Source organism: Coregonus clupeaformis, chromosome 15 (genome assembly GCF_020615455.1).
Source record: "Coregonus clupeaformis isolate EN_2021a chromosome 15, ASM2061545v1, whole genome shotgun sequence".
NCBI lineage: Eukaryota > Metazoa > Chordata > Actinopteri > Salmoniformes > Salmonidae > Coregonus > Coregonus clupeaformis.
Window position 1 is genome coordinate 26,046,709 of NC_059206.1, and position 17,767 is coordinate 26,064,475.

Genomic DNA, 17,767 nt, shown 5'->3' on the forward strand with positions numbered 1-17,767 from the left:
CAGCTGTACAATGTTCTGGCATTATACAATGTTTGTATAAAACAGTCACCTGATGTTGCAAGAACGTTCCCAGAACAAATGTTGTTATTACATTACCTGGAAACCTAATAAGAACCTTAGGTTAATGTTCTGTGGTGGCTGTTACAGATTTTGTGCACAACATTTTAGTGAATGTTAGAAGAACATAAACAGTATTTCAATGTTTTTGAGATGTTATCATCCTAATGTTAGATAAAACCCTAACTAGAACTTAATGGGAATATAATGTTGTGTGAATGTTCCCGGTTTGCTGGGTGGGCACTGCAGGGATGCAGGCAGCTATGCCAACACATAAACAGCATGAAGCAGTAGACTACTCTGCTAGGTCTTCAAATCAACACACAATGCTCAATGTTGATTAAAAGATTAACATTAATTATGATCAACACAAATATTTTATAACCTCAATTATGGCAGGAATTCCTCAGCAAGGAAGAGATGAACAGAGACTAATTTGATTAGCATTTAGACAACGGCCTCCTCATAAATAAATTGATTAGATTTCTTGTCTCCTGTTGATGGGCACCCAAAAATATTTTCAGAGGCCAGACGTGGCAAAGTTAACACGGCAGCTCGTATTATCTCAGCCTGCACTTGGATATTGAATCTGTCTGTGTCATTATCTATGTGGTGTTATTTGAGTACATTTTTATTTATGTTGTTTGCTCTTATTTTGGTTTCTCTCTGGTTCTGATGAAAAGGGTGAAGGGGATTTGAGAAGAGCCACTTATGGCTGAAGTTGGGTTTTCTGCCTCCTGAGCTGACATGAAAGAGTTCCACCCCGTGTATTTAAAAATTCTAACGGGTTGAGGATTAAATATTAAACACTGCAGACTTGGGAATCTTTTCCTCCGCTGAGGAATGAAAATCTTGGGAGTGTTCCTGACCTGCGGTCCACAGAGAGGTATGTGTATGATGAGAAATATCAGCTTACATGTTTCTCTCCATAGGGTCATGGAGGCAACGTCTCACATTGACATTGCCACAAAGGATTTGAATTTCTGCTTTACAACCAACAAAATAATGAACCTGTGTTTGTTTTTTCTCTCTCCACCTTCTCTCATCCTCTCACCACTCTCCTCTCTCCATCACCTCCCTCTGTCCCTCCCCCCCTCCTCTCCACACTGTCCCTCTTTTATTCCATTGTTCTCTGCTTTCTCTCTTCTGTGGCTGTGCCCCACCTGTGGTGTGTGAACTGTGCAGTGAGCTCGAACCAGAGCAGTGCCCATGAGTACCCAGACTGCCGTGATGGGGGCAGCGAGGCCAGCCTGCTGGTGTCACCGCTGGTGGTGGCTGGCATCGTTATCGGCCTGGTGCTCTTCCTTTCCTGCGTTACCATCATTGTGGGCAGTCTGCGCAAAGACAGCCGTCTGCGCAACCCCCACCTTCGGGCCAGCTATGGTGAGTTACAGAGAGCTGTCCATCAATGAGGCCAGGGGTTGTGTTAGAGGCCAGTTCATTTATAAGCTTTAGTCTATCGGTTTTCAGTTACAAGCGGTTTCATAGGTCTTATTTACAAATCACTGGGACAAAATGTATGGCCATGCATTTTCCATGCTACTTTTCCCAGAGCTGAATCAATAGAAGATATCCAGTTCAGTCTTCTATGAACACATTTCACCCACATGGCATTAATATGCCACATTTGGCATTCTCCAGAGCTGGCATTTACACCAACCAGTGCTCTTCTCCTGAAACCTCATATAAAGGGACCACTCTCTGCCTGTGTGGTTGATAACGGAATGGGAAAAAAACTAAATATTGCGGCAAACTGAATCACACACACACACACACACACACACACACAAACACAGCCAAAGCCGTGTCTGTGGAAGGCCACTTGGCCCAGTGGACTGGGTCCCATTGTCAGTCCACACAGAGAAGCACAAAAAGCTCAAAGAGCATCCTTTGTATGAGGACGCGGCCCCAATCTCCCTCTGCCTGGCCAAAGGCTGATATACCCAGATTATATCACACTGGCTTCAATCACAGCCCCTCTATCTTCAAGGAGCCACATGCCCTTAGCCTTATGTTTCATAAAGATTCTGACTGCTCCAGTGTAAAAACAGTGCAGATGAGAGAGATAGACTGCTAAAATAAATATTTACTGTAAATCTGCTTATTCAGTTCAAAGTCGGATCCCTAAACCATGAGATATATAATTCAGTTGAACTGAACACAGAGAATATTTACAATCCTGACTGTGTGCTGTAGTTCACTGAGAAAAAAGATATTGTGTTCATTAGTGTTGTATTAGACTGCCCTGCCTCTCCACAGCTCCGGATGGCTTTTCGTATGGTGGCTCCATTGGGGAGCTGAGGTCGACGTGTATCGAGGAGTTCCCTCCAGCGTTTGACTTTGACTCCTACGTGGAGACTCTATCACAAGTCAATGTGATGTATCCAGACTCCCCGCCCCAGTAAGTCATTTAACTCTACTGTATTACCACCCAAATGGCATTACGATCATCTTCATTCCTGTGGTCACCAAAATGGCTAGAGTTTTATGATGGTCCATTTGCTGTTATCTTCATACATTATGATAAATGATAAATGACCACTATTTTTCTGGATGGTTACCTCTGGGTGATTCCCAGGGTTTGTGTGTGTGTGTGTGTGTGTGTGTGTGTGTGTGTGTGTGTGTGTGTGTGTGTGTGTGTGTGTGTGTTGTGTGTGTGTGTGTGTGTGTGTGTGTGTGTGTGTGTGTGTGTGTGTGTGTGTGTGTGTGTGTGTGTGTGTGTGTGTGTGTGTGTGTGTGTGTGTGTGTGTGTGTTTGATAGGATCTGGCTATGATAATGAAGCAGGACCAGGTAATGGAATGGAGGGATGGGCTGGGGAATGGAGAGCTGTAGTAAGGAGTAGATGTGAGAAGTGGTTAAGAGCTCTCTAATCAATCTAAAGATCACATTATCATCCACCATAGTGGAGAGCCATAGTTCCTATGATGGGCTTTCTGTACTTAGTGCACTCTTATGGTTATATGATTGAAATGTAAAGGGTTTTGGAATATATTCAATATGCATTTCATTTGTGTTCCAGTTTCCATGCAATAACTGTGGTTCTCTAGCTCAGTTAGTAGAGCACAGCGCTTGCAACGCCAGGATAGTGGGTTCAATTCCCGGGACCACCCGTATGTAAAATGTATGCACGCATGACTCAGTCATTTTGGATAAAAGCGTCTGCTAAATGATACTGTATATATCATAACTTTGCTGTAAGCCATGCTCACCTTATCAACAGTGAACAGTTGTGGGGACTGGGGATTGTGCTTGAAGATGCTTTTGAAAGCCTTTTTAGTTTCAACGTGCCAAGATGGCTGCCCTCTATCCTCCTAGTGTAGCCTTTGAAGACATACAGTAAGGAGACAGAAAGAGTAGGAGAGATAAGATAAAGAGGGGAAGAGAAAGAGAGGAAGAGGAAGAGAGGGAAAAAAAGACTCCATTTACACACCAGCCTTCAGTTCTCCTGCACACTTGCTGAGTTAGGTCTGGCCTCGGTAACCTCTCTGAGGTTGAGTTGAACCATGCTGTTGTGTCAAGACGTTCATTAGAGCACTGTTGCACAGCTCAACTCTTTCATGGCTGGGTGCTCCGCCTCACACTCTAAACTCTCCGCCCAGCACGCAGCCTGCTTCGCTCCCTGAACAAGCCTCTGGTGCTGCTGGTAAATGCCACTGCTTTGCAGTGAAAGACGCCCGGTGTGTTTGATCTAAATGGCAGCCCAGCTAATTGGCGTCTTTAATAATTCAGCCATATTCCTCTCTCTTGCAGTTTGGTCTGCCATCCTTTCTAAAGACACTCATGAAGTGTTGATGCCAGCTGATAAAAGAAGGTTAAAGAAATGAGAGTCTTGAATACAATCTAGAATACATTGAGTGTAATACATGGTACAATAAACTCTGTTTCTCACTACCTCTCTCAATGAGAGGAGAGGATCACCTTAGGTTTGTGTAACAAAATGGAAGCAAGCTCCACCTGAGCACCAGTCTTGACAGTTGGTTTAAAAATTACTTGACAGATAGAACTCAATGTATATCTACTGATGGTGTTAAATCAGGTTTTCTGGAGATAATGAAAAGTATCCCGCAGGTGTCAATTCTGTGTCCTGTACTTTTTACATTAACAATATTGAAAAATTGTAACCTGCAATTGTATGCCGATGATACTGTTGTGTATGCTATTACCCCCACGGTTGACCAGGCTCTATCTGAACTACAGTCATTGTATTACAGAAAAACTTTATTGACCTGAAATTAGTATTGAATGCAGGTAAAACTAAGTAAATGTTTTTCTCAAGAGTGCATAAAAATAACTCTGATGATTTAAACATATGTACTTTGGATGGTGTCCATATTAAATAAAAAAAATAAAGTACTGATCATGTTGATCATGTCCCTGCTTACAAATATCTGGGCATTTGGATAGATGAAAAGCTGTCTTTTAAAAAGCATTATGATGAGTTAGTTAAGAAGCTGAGAATAAAAATGGGCTTCTTCTATAAAAAATAGGTAATGCCTCTCGCTAAATAGTAGAAAGCAGATTATTCAGTCGACGTTCCTATCATAGACTATGATGACATCATCTATATGAACTCAGCTGCCACTTCATTAAAGCCGTTAGATGCAGTTTATCATAGCGCACTGCGCTTTAATACGGGCGACAGTTTTAGTACTCATCACTGCATTCTCCACCAGAAAGTTGGTTGGCCCTCTTTGATGTCATGTAGGTTGATACATTGCTATTTTTCTGGTATAAAGCCCTTTTACAAAAACTCCCACTGTAGCTAACATGATTACTAAACCTTAGACACCCGGTCTCAGGGATGGCTAACTCTGGAAATTCCTTTGGTCTCTACTGAGTTAGATAAATCAGCTTTTAGTTTTCTTGCACCTTATTTGTGGAACAATCTTCAAAGTGTTCTTAAATTTGATGTTTTGGTGCCTCTAGGGCAATTCAGAAAGCTGATTGAGGACCTTATTACTGATGAATGTGTTTGTTTTTTATGACCGTGTTTTTCTTTCTTTCTTTCTGCTTGCATTTTGTATTTATATTTTGATGTGTGTATTTTCTGTAATTTCTGTAATTCAGGGCTCATCTGTAAAAGAGACCTTGGTCGCAGTATGACTCCCTGATTTAAAAAAAGAAGAAAAAAAGTTGTTTCCTCACAGAGAGAGGGTAGGCTACGGAGCAGCAGTTCTTTATTCCATGTTTAGGTTCAGAGTCCAGTTAATGCACTCTTTCCTCACTGTGATTGGATTACATAGGAGGAGGAGGAGGCTTAATCCTGACAGTCCTCTAAACCTCCACAGGCTCAATCTGCAGGTCTAGACATCCTGCCAGCCTCCACCACATCATCTCCACTCTGATCCCTGGCTGACACTACACCTGTTTACTGACTACTGGGCTGTGATCACATCCTAAACAGCTCCTGATGATTTCACTATCTAGGAATTACCCCATGTATTTCAGAATTAAGATAGAAAACAAACCTGAAAGGAAATGCAACCTTTCTGTAACTAGATGGACTGACTGTGGGTTTGGTTTGAAGCCACCCACCTTCCCCTCCCCTCCCTCAAGTATAAAGATGAGATAAGATAATTAGGTGGATGCTTACATTTGTCCTATTTGTGAATTGGAAATGTGTTTTTTGCATATCACACTGACACACCCTCGGAGAGTGGGGTCAGAGCATGGGTCAGTCATTATTGACGGCGACCCTGGAACAATTAGGGTTAAGTGCCTTGCTCAAAGGCACATAGACAGATTTTTCCCCTAGTCGGCTGAGGGATTTGACCAAACGACCTTTCGGTTACTGGCCCAACGCTCCTAACCGCTAGACTCCGTTTGTGTGTGTGTGTGTGTGTGTGTGTGTGTGTGTGTGTGTGTGTGTGTGTGTGTGTGTGTTGTTTGTTTATCCGGCTCAATTCTGCCTGCTTGCCCTTCAAGGTTTGTTTCACAGAGTCACAATGTTATTTACATTTATATGACAGTTCCATTAGTGTGGCGGCCCCTGTGTATGGCCCTGTGAGGGGCCTCTAAAGAGGGTGAAATTACCTCTCCCTCCAGAGGAGCCATCTGAAACATCAGGCCCTTTCCTGTTCAACAACAAATTATGAAAAATATGGAATATTACTGCCATAGACAGGGCTATTAATGTCACTGAATAGTGTGTAATTCAGTTTGGCGATATATCAATCTGCTCAATTTCTGTATAGATAGTAATGTCCTGCCTCTTTTATTCACTGGCCTTTTCCATCAGATAAACCTGTAGGTTACATATGCAAACGTAGGCTGAAGCCCCATTTATAACTGTTTCTAACATGTGTCTTTTGTCCTGATCTTGTCCACATTCTGATTGTGCCCACATTTTTAGACAGGTGTAGAATATTAAAACACGGATTGTGATCAGATTGTGAACAGGTCTTCCTGACCAACTCCGGAGGTAGTCAGGCACGCATTGTGTCTCGTAAATGTAAATGTAAATGTTAAATAATCATTATCCTGCCTTCTAAAATCATCAGTCAGGTGGCACCATTGACTTATGACATCAATATGTGTCTTAAAATAAATAAATCAATCAATATTATTTTCAAATAATTTTCAAATAATTTGCATACAGGGAGGGACCAAGAAATCTGGTCAGCATGTGGACACAGTGGATGGATAAGAGACACATTTAAATACCATGTGTAGATGCATATCTGAAAATGTGGGAACAGTCAGAATGTGGGCAAGATCAGGACAGGATGCATGTTAACGCCAGGTATAAACAAGGCTTACAAGAGAGAGACTGAGTGGGCACGAATGAGAGGAAGAGGAAGAGGAGGTTTAGCCAATCGTGTCTCTTAACATGAAAAACACAAGTCTTTGTTCTGCGCTAAATACCAACACCTGGTTGTTGATAGTCAGAGCTTGTCCTTTAATGAGACACATGCTATTGATCAACAGATGCAACAAATTGTCAACAACGGTGTTGATCTTTGCAGTGTCACGGCTACATCTAAGAAAGTCCTACGCTAACACAACATATTTGATGATAAGACCAGACAGGATTACTAGCTTCTAATTGGCAAATTGTCATGTAGTGCTTGTGTTTTCAAGCCTTTAGAGAGCTTGTGTTATTATTGGTTTAGATGTTAGGCTCCACTGTTAGATGGGGTTAGTGGTGGTTAGCTTGGGTGTTGGCGCTGGCGCTGAACAAGCCACTCTGTCAATGCCTCTGCCTCTCATAGCCTCCATCCATCTCTGTTACGCTGTGGAGGGAGGGAAATCACTCCTCATATTAACAGAGGCACGATTCCTGTCTGAGGCCTAATGCGCTTTTATCACTCCCAAACTACGTCTTCTCAAACTATGTCTTCTTCGCTGCTGTGCCAATTAACGTGGGAAACCACACCACAGGAATGTTTTCTTATGGCTGAATTTAGGCTCAAATGTGTCATAGCTTGAGGTAGATTTAGATCAGGAAAAATATCCAGTGCAAAATAGAGATATCTAAGTCTGTTGGCCGAGGACCAGTGCATTGGAGAGGATGAAAGAGAGAGTATGTTTTGAAGTGTACATTGTGTGCATAGTCAGGGATAGGAGGCAGTGGGGTGGAGTGGATAGAGGGAAAGGCATGTGATGCAGGGCAGTGCTGCCATGGCCACAGATGGCTCAGGGAAACCACAGAGCTTACACCACCTAGATCAACAACTCACCTGTGGAGCCTGTGAAGGGACTTGCATCCGCAGAGGGAGAACTGGGCACATCCCAGCACAAATATACACACGCACACACACACCACACTGTTATATTATTTACATATACACTGAGTGTACAAAACATTAAGAACACCTTCATAATATTGAGTTGCCCTCCTCCCCCCTTTTGCCCTCAGAACAGACTCAATTCGTCAGAGCATGGACTCTATAAGGTGTCGAAAACATTCCACAGGGATGCTGGCACATGTTGACTCTAATGCTTCCCACAGTTGTGTCAAGTTGGCTAGATGTCCTTTGGATGGTGGTCCATTTTTGATACACATGGGAAACTGTTGAGCGTGAAAAACCCAGCAGTGTTGCAGTTCTTGACTCAAACCGGTGCGCCTGGCACCTACTACCATCCCCTATTGAAAGGCACTTAAATCTTTGGTCTGGCCCATTCACCCTCTGAATGACACACATACACAATCCATGTCTCAATTGTCTCAAGCCTTAAAAATCCTTCTTTAACCTGTCTCCTCCCCTTCATCTACACTATTTGAAGTGGATTTAACAAGTGACATCAATAAGGGATCATAGCTTTCACCTGGATTATCCTGGTCAGTCTATGTCATAGAAAAAGCAGGTGAACTTCATGTTTTGTACACTGAGTTTTTTTTCACTCATCTAAACACACACGCATGCACAAACTCACACTAACATCTACAGGTATATGCACAATAATGTATGCACATCACACACTGTTGCTCTTGTCCGTAGCTCTACAGGCATGGGCCTCTGACAGTGCCAGGGAGCTGAAAGAGTGAGCTCCCTGTGCCAGCCCCGCAGTGCAGTGGACAGACCGGGCCATATGCTCCAGTCAGTGCTGTCATCTCTCCAGAGCCACAGGCTAGAAGCCAGAGGTCCTCCCTCTAGTGACCCACACCTCTCCTTGGGCTTTGGAGTACATTGTATACCCATAAAGATTCATATAGTATTGCGTTTTACTTTAAACTTTTTGACCGCATCATAGTTGTGAATGCCTCTCTAGGCATTGGAAAGTAACACATTCTGTGTCATATGCACCGCAAGTTTTCTGTAGAAGTCCCATGGTTCTCCATACTGTAGTTTCATCCTATGACAAATTATGCCCAGATTACAAATGATACAGCTGTGCTCAGGGAAATTAATGTGTATGCAAACATACATTTACCAGAGCGACTTACAGGAGCAATTACGGTTAAGTGCCTTGCTCAAGGGCACATCGGCAGATTTTCACCTAGTCAGCTCGGGGATTCGAACCAGCGACCTTTCGATTACTGGGCCAATGTACTTAACCGCTAGTTTACCTGCCGCCCCATACAGCATGTAGATTATTACAAACAGCAGTAGACTGCAGGATTGATTAGACAAAATCTAAACAGGGCTAGGCTGTAGCAGTGTTATATCTGACATTGCTAGCTAATAATGAATTGTTTTTAGGATGCAACACCTTGTGTTAGCATCCTAGGTGACTTATAGTTCCCACAAGGGGGGCGACTGCAACGTGCAAAACATTCTCACCCGAATCAGAGGGGGGATTCTCAGCTTGGTGTAACACTCATGAAACCTGGGCATGAAAAGAGCTAGGCCCTCAGGTGTCCACAGCGCTACCATACCTGGCAAACACATTCTGGAGTGACTCTCGACAAACGTCTGTATCAGCATGTTTATTTAAAGAGAAAAGTCCTATTTTCAATGTTTATGTGGAGCTGGTAGTTTGTTGCACCCTGAAGGGATTAAAAACATTGCTGAGCTGTGTGATGAATATCAGACACACGTAAACAAACACACACACACACACACACACACACACTTCTGCAAACTGAGACTCTCACCCTCTTTCCTGGATCAGCGTGGTCATAATTTATTCATGACAACTAGTAGGAAAAAAGAACTGCTGAAAGTAACCGGGGCAACAGCTGATATTCCTTCTGACTGGAGCTGACTAACAGTATGGGTTAGAAAGGTTAAGAGATATGTGGGTGTTATGTACAGTATTTAGTGCAGCGTTTCCCAAACTAGGGGTTGCGACCCCATGGGGTCGTCTGATTGAAAATGGGGTTGCAAGAGAAACTGGATAAAAAATCACTTGGTTCATAGAACCACGGTTACGTCAGTAACCTCTGGTAGTTGTTAGATGCGGTTGTAATAAAAAGAGCGGTTTCTGTTTTCTTCCTACAAATGTCGCTCTATCGTTTGAACGGTTTAAACTACAAAATATTATGACCCCATCACTGAACGATAAGACTATCAGGAACACATACAGGTCTTCTGTTTCCCTCTACGATGCCCACAAGCCACGCAGGTCTCATTAGAACAGAGTGGACAAGACCAGGCACTAAAGACTGGGGTGGAAAAAACATCATCTACACAGAAGATCATACAAAGTTATTGCCTGATGATCTTCTGAACTTCGCAATACCTTTTTGATGCATTTTAGTCACTTCAAACCATACTTCCCTCAGATTTAAATACTGTCATAAATACTGTCAGACTGATTTGTAATAGACTAATTAAAAAAGTAAACATTGGCCGTTGATTCCATCACTTTCTTTACATGGTGGGGTCGCACATTTTTTTAAATGTCAAAATAGAGTCGCGGACCCAAAAAGTTTGGGAACCCCTGATTTAGTGCTTTTGAAGGGTGCCAGTGCTCGACAGTGATTACTAGAAAAACAAACCCTTCTCTACCCACAACATCAGGATACTTCAAGTAGTCAGGTGACCCCTGGTCAGTTTGTTCTGATACTGCCCAGCTGTCTGCACAGCTGTAACCAACGATGCATAAGAGTAAGGAATACAATCTACTCGATAACAGAAAGTTACCAGAGAGAATATGAACTAATAAGATAATGCAATGTTTACTAATTTCTTATTAGCATCAACCTCCTCTTCAACTCTCAGAAGAAAATATTTGAGATAAGAAAAAAAAGTAGTTGAGAGATACTTTATGTATCACCACTGACTGCCAGTTGTGTCATCACCTCTCAATAGTAAGTTGGCGTTTCTGTGCCCACTGCTTTAATGTTGCTGTGTTATGCAGTCATTACATAACAGAGCATGCTACAGTATTGAGCATTACACATGCAGAGCCAGAGGGAGGAAACGAGTGCATTTTCTTTTTCTTTGGTTACACAGTTACAAAGTATCTCAAATGCTCTCACCTTTTTTATAAAGTATCTAAGATCACTCTCACCTTTTAACTCAAAATCGTAAAACAAATATTTTTCAATGTGTCGATCCAGGGGCGGCAGATAGCTTAGTGGTTAAGAGCATTGTGCCAGTAACCGAAAGGTTGCTGGTTCTAATCCCCGAGCCGACTAGGTGAAAAATCTGTTGATGTGCGCTTGAGCAAGGCACTTAACCCTAATTGCTCCTGTAAGTCGCTCTGGATAAGAGCCTCTGCTAAATGACTAAAATGTTTATTTTTTATTTGTTTTATGTAATGTAAAGTACAATAGAAGAAAAAAAAAGAATGTTGTCCGTCAGGTTTCACTCTGCATTTGTACTGCTGTATGGCAAATTAATGGCCCACTGTAGTCTTGCGTAGCAAATGGACTTATGAACCATTTTTGCACTATAGCACCGGCTAATGGCAAGTCCTGTTTTGGTCTGTAACCCCGGATCATGTGAAATCTTTCTGTCCTGCTGTGTTCTGGGGACATTAAGTCTGTCTGAATGAGCTGGAGTGCGGCCGGGAGTCTAAAATAGCTCTGCACGCAGGCAGACAGGCAGCACTCTGCAGCACAGTGATGGCGGTTGGAGGGAGCAGAGGCCGGGGAGTAAGTCAGCTACACGGCTCATTTGAAATCAAGCAGTCATTACTGAGGCTCCTGAACAGCATCTTTTACTGTCCCACTGAGCACAGAGCACCAGCAGAGGAGAGGAGCCGTTACCTGACTCTGTATTAGTCTCTATGAGGAGCAGATACCTGACTGTATGAGTCTCTATGAGGAGCAGATACCTGACTGTATGAGTCTCTATGAGGAGCATATACCTGACTGTATGAGTCTCTATGAGGAGCAGATACCTGACTCTGTATGAGTCTCTATGAGGAGCAGATACCTGACTGTATGAGTCTCTATGAGGAGCAGATACCTGACTCTGTATGTCTCTATGAGGAGCAGATACCTGACCGTATGAGTCTCTATGAGGAGCAGATACCTGACTGTATGAGTCTCTATGAGGAGCAGATACCTGACTCTGTATGTCTCTATGAGGAGCAGATACCTGACTGTATGAGTCTCTATGAGGAGCAGATACCTGACTGTATGAGTCTCTATGAGGAGCAGATACCTGACTGTATGTCTCTATGAGGAGCAGATACCTGACTGTATGAGTCTCTATGAGGAGCAGATACCTGACTTTATGAGACTCTGTATAAAGAGTAGCTCACATACTTTTGTTTACCTCAAACCCATTTGAAACCATCCGGAATAACGTTTAGAACAGAATGGGGCAATGTGGTGGCAGAAAATATATACTGAGTGTACAAAACATTAGGAACACCTTCCTAATATTGAGTTGCACCCCCTTTTTCCCTCAGAACAGCCGCAATTCGTCAGGGCATGGACTCTACAAGGTGTTGAAAGTGTTCCACTGGGATGCTGGCCCATGTTGACTCCAAGGCTTCCCACAGTTGTGTCAAGTTGGCTGGATGTCCTTTGGGTGGTGGACCATTCTTGATACACACAGGAAACTGTTGAGCGTGAAAAACCCAGCAGCATTGCAGTTCTTGACACACTCAAACCGGTGCGCCTGGCACCTACTACCATACCCCGTTCAAAGGCACTTAAATCCTATGTCTAGCCCATTCACCCTCTAAATGGCACACATACACAATCAATGTCTCAATTGTCTCAATACTTTTTTTTTTTAATTGTCCCCTCCCCTTCATATACACTGATTGAAGTGGATTTAACAGGTGACATCAATAAGGGATCATAGCTTATACCTAGATTCACCTGGTCAGTCTATGTCATGAAAAGAGCAGGTGTTTCTAATGTTTTGTACACTCAGTGTATATCTAATACACTATAGCTGGACTCATCTGATATATGAGGGCAATTGTGAATGTTCCTACTGTTTAGCTTAGCTAAACTTGTTACTGGAAATATTGTTTTCCCAGCCCTGTGCAGAGGAAGTGGAACTTTCATCCAGTCTATCATTAATAAAGATCTCATTTACTCCAGCTCCCAATGCCTTCTCTCATTAAATCTCTCAGTGTATCGCCCGACCCAGCCCGGAGGTGACAGGCTTAAGTAATCCACAGTCACAGTGCCATTTGCCTTGCTTTCCCACACCGGCTCTCTGAGAGGGTGATACTGTTAATAATTCCACAGATTAAATTATCCTGCTGTATTTTCTCTATTTCCAGATATCCCCTGGGGTCAGTGTCGGGGTAGTAGAGAGCGATTTAGCAAGTGGTTTACACATATGACGATGGTCCGTGGCAAATGTATCTCACATAATGTTATACAAGCCAGTCGGCCTGACTGACACCATTTTCGCCTCTCTCTCTCTCTCTTTCTCTCTCCGCTTATTCCTTTTGTGTTACAGGGCCTCTATAAAGCGCAGCAGCTCTAGTAGGGTGGTGGTATGTGCTAGACAGACTTCCAGTGCACTGTGGGATTGTGGGTTACGTGAGAGCTGAAATAATTGTCCATTGGCAGGCTCTCCCATGGAAAGCACCAAACCAAGACTAGCAGCCGCCACAAAGGAACAGAGCTCACAGTAGATGACAATAGTCTTCTCTAACAGGCCTGTTCCACCATTCAGATTTCTATGATGTTTAGTCACCAAACAGCCAGGACAGCTGTCATGTCATATTTATTTTCTCTTCTTATGCTAAACATTTATTTTGTGTTTGAGTTCATGTTGTTAACTACAAACATAGAAATCTGATGGACCTGGGGCGGCAGGTAGCTTAGTGGGTAAGAGCATTGTGCCAGTAACCGAAAGGTCGCTGGTTCTAATCCCGAGCCGACTAGGTGAAAAATCTGTCGATGTGCCCTTAAGCAAGGCACTTAACCCTAATTGCTCCTATAAGTCGCTCTGGATAAGAGCGTCTGCTAAATGACTAAAATGTAATGTAAATGTAACACTTGGTATACCATTGGTTGGAGATATCCTTAGGCATTTTAAAATGTAAAACCTATTTACCTGATATACTCTCCTTTATTTCAGCTATGATGAATGTGTGGGACCAGGTGCGACACAGATATACGTCCCCACAGATGACCCCCCTCCATACTCCCTCACGGACCCCTGTCAGCAGGGCCACCAGCAGGCCACCTACACCAGCCTGGAGATAGAGGAGCCGTCCGCTGGTGCTGGAGCCTCTTGGGTGTCTGCCAGCAGCGCCGCCGCCTCCCCCTACCCAATCAGACTGCACGAGCTCAGGCAGCAGCCAATATCCTCCATCTCCCTGTCAGCATTCCCCCTGGATGAGGCGCCCCCATACGAGGTGGTGGTGAGCAGGCAGAACCAGCCCATCCCTCTGATGCCCATGGACCTGCTCAAACACCCCTCAGAGGACAGCCATAGTCCCCAGAGAGCCCGAGTTGTCACACACAGGATCCTGTAGAGCTGCCTGTGCTAGTCCGCTCCAATGCTCTTTCTGCAGACAGCCACACACACACCCATCCCAGTCTGAGTAGGACAGTTTAACTCTCTTCTGCTTCTTCCAGTGTCCCTTTGTGCATGACAGGCAGTATCAAAAGAGATGGACTTTCTGGACCGAAGCTGAAAGTTTGGGTTGAACCTGAACTCAGTCCGCGCCTTTCTTTCCTTCCCTACCTCTTGGATAAGCTGTGTCCCCCGAACCCAAGATGTTACCCGCACCACTCCTCACTCTCTCTCCCTTTACTACTGGGGCACTGCCATGAAATCACAGGGCTACTACTGGTAACCTGGGGCTGGGAGTATGGTCTTTCTGTCCAGAGGGAATTCACTTCATATTGTACATTGGTCTCAGTTTAGGAGGCATTCAAGCATTTAGGAAGCATTATCAAAGTCTGTTTTTAGCACAAAAAAACACTAGAGGTAACCTGAAGTGGTTTCACATAGATATTATGTATGTACTGTTGGTTCTTGTTGTGTTGAAATGGAATTGCTCTTGATAAAAAACACTATAGAAAGAATGTCTAATTTCACATTTCTTCACAACATATCCATATGGTTTTATTAATATTTTCTTAATGCAAATAATATTTGATTTATATTTAGCTGACTTTAGGACTCCCACAGTCTGTAAAACGTCCAGTAATTTAAACTGATAAATATACCCCAGTGTTATACACTATTAGAAAAAAAAGGTGCTATCTAGAACCTAAAAGGGTTCTTTGGCTGTCCCCATAAGAGAATCTTTGAAGAACCCTTTTTGGTTCCAGGTAGAACACTTTTGGTTCCATGTAGAACCCTTTCCACAGAGCGTTCTACATGGAACCCAAAAGGGTTCTACCTAGAACCAAGAAGGGTTCGCCTATGGGGACAGCCGAAGAAACCTTTTGGAACCCTATGTAGGTATTTTTGAAATAAATTAATTTTGTGGTATATGGTTTTATATGGTTTCTGGATATAAACACGTTCTAATGAGCTGGAAATACTGTATATTCTCTATAATTAGGTTTCCCCTCTGGGGGCTGAGGTCCATTTAGATCCTAACCGCTCTGTTTCAGTCTCTGAATGTGCACTGCCACACATTCCTCTTCTCTCTCTCATTACTTCTCTTTTGGGAAGAGCTTTTTTAGGTGTTCACAAGCTAAATTACTATGAACTTGACACATTCGCCAGCTAACATCAAAGTACAATATAGCTTGTAGCAGAGATACAATGGTATTTGACAATTGGTGGGAAGGAAAAATTATATTTGCACACAGTTTACTGTGATAAGGGATTTACTATACTTTAGTACTGACATCTTTGATATTATGATAAATAAACAATTCATTTTTTCAAAATACTATTCAGCCTAGACACATTGTATTTTTCAATATGCTGGAATCTTTTTAATGCTTCCAAATTATTATTCAGTATTTTGTTTTTGGTTGTGAGTATTCATTGTACAGATAAACTGTCTTCAGATTACATGTCTATCATCCATGTATAAGTGGTATAAAAATGACTGTGCCTGCCAAGCACTAAGTCTAAGACTGTTAGACTGCTTAACATTGCAGCCATAATAACTTGCAACACTGATTAACAAATCAAGAGCTTTCCTTTTCTAAATAGCTTATTATTTTTCAAGGCTTGTGTTACTTTGTTAAGTTATTCAGATAAGTCTATGTTTATCATTGAAACCCCAGAAAAAGCACTCTCAGATGATGTATAAAACTGTATTTGTGAAGTCAATGACCCCGTCACCTTTGCATTTGGCCCCAGAACTTGGTATCTCTGTTCCTGCCCCCCTCTCATTCTCATTGTCTCCCGCATTTATCTCACCAAATCCCTTATTGTGAAGTGATATCCTCACTGATGAACCCTTAAAGAATATTTTATAAATGAATTAGTCGCATGATTGCATTGCTGGCATTGTGGATAAAAGTTATAAAGAGATGAGTATTTATTTAGAATAGCTTTATCAATAATATGTGTAACTGTGGAAAGACTACTATTAAATAGTTTTTGTGAGATTCACCAGAATGTAGATGTACTACAACACAGATGCTTTGCACTAGAGAGAATCGTATAAAGACTAGAGATCAACAGGTTCTTTTCTTGCATTACATTCTTGTGCCGATCTTCATCGAATGGATTTGACTTTGAGAGTTCATTAAATGGCTTTTAAAAACCAAATGCTGTTCTCAGCACTTGTTAATACATAGTCTATTTGTGGTCAGAATTGTCATGTCAAGCCCTATAAATAAAGCAATATTTGGGCTGAAAATTGTGTTAATGAGCATTTACTTGATGCTTATTATTATGTAGCTGCTGCAAATCTAGCGATGCTATACGATAATAATGATGGGCTTGTGTTTCATAAACTGAAATCTAAAAGTGCAATGCAGTGAATAGTACAACATATTAGATTGTGAGCATTGTGACACACACAGAGGCATCTAGAAATGCAACTTTACCTGCCTTTACAAGTCAGTAGAAATGCACTGTAACTGTGTTGGAAGACCTAGTCCAATACCTGTTGATGTGAAACTGCAATGCGGTTAACTCTGGTCTTACATGCTGTTTCGTCTTTGTCTTACCTCCTTTTGGTAGCACAATAGGTACATGTCCAACATAAATGTGAAATGATGTGTAATACTGTACATGTACACTTCCAACGTATAGTTTCCCTATAAATCCCACTTTGTACACAACTGTCCTGTGTGACAAGGATTGTTGTTTCCTATAATCACAGTCATCAACGTATATCCATATTTTGTATTAGAGCTTTTATTAATTTCTTATATTGGGGAAAGTAAATAAATTTGACCTCTATGATTTGAGTCGGCGTGACTGTTCGTTCTGGTTTTGCTACTCTGGGCATTGAAATCGCCTTCCTGTTTTACATGTAGGCTACACCTAGGAGTATCCGGTTTTACATGTAGGCTACACCTAGGAGTATCCTGTTTTACATGTAGGCTACACCTAGGAGTATTCGGTTTTACATGTAGGCTACACCTAGGAGTATCCGGTTTTACATGTAGGCTACACCTAGGAGTATCCTGTTTTACATATAGGCTACACCTAGGAGTATTCTGTTTTACATGTAGGCTACACCTAGGAGTATTCTGTTTTATATGTAGGCTACACCTAGGAGTATTCTGTTTTACATGTAGGCTATACCTAGGAGTATTCTCTTTTACATGTAGGCTACATCTAGGAGTATTCTGTTTTACATGTAGGCTACACCTAGGAGAATACTGTTACATGTAGGCTATACCTAGGAGTATTCTGTTTTACATGTAGGCTATACCTAGGAGTATTCTGTTTTACATGTAGGCTACACCTAGGAGTATTCTGTTTTACATGTAGGCTACACCTAGGAGTATTCTGTTTTATATGTAGG

At 42.3% G+C, this 17,767-nt stretch overlaps 1 protein-coding gene across 3 annotated transcripts in view; it reads left to right on the forward strand.

Moving 5' to 3' along the window:
- The window catches only part of LOC121548334 (protein BEAN1), a 38,094-nt gene extending 22,969 nt beyond the window's left edge, over window positions 1-15,125 (forward strand). For 2 of the 3 annotated variants that reach the window (XM_045225076.1, XM_045225075.1), the window contains 3 exons: window positions 1,243-1,440; window positions 2,317-2,458; window positions 13,948-15,125. In XM_045225076.1, the coding sequence (XP_045081011.1) occupies window positions 1,243-1,440; window positions 2,317-2,458; window positions 13,948-14,347 (740 nt within the window). In that variant the 3' untranslated portion in view covers window positions 14,348-15,125. Of the gene's footprint in view, window positions 1-740; window positions 944-1,242; window positions 1,441-2,316; window positions 2,459-13,947 lie in introns of all 3 variants that reach the window. The other variant, XM_045225077.1, reaches the window with a different exon arrangement.
- Window positions 15,126-17,767: the final 2,642 nt, after the last annotated feature.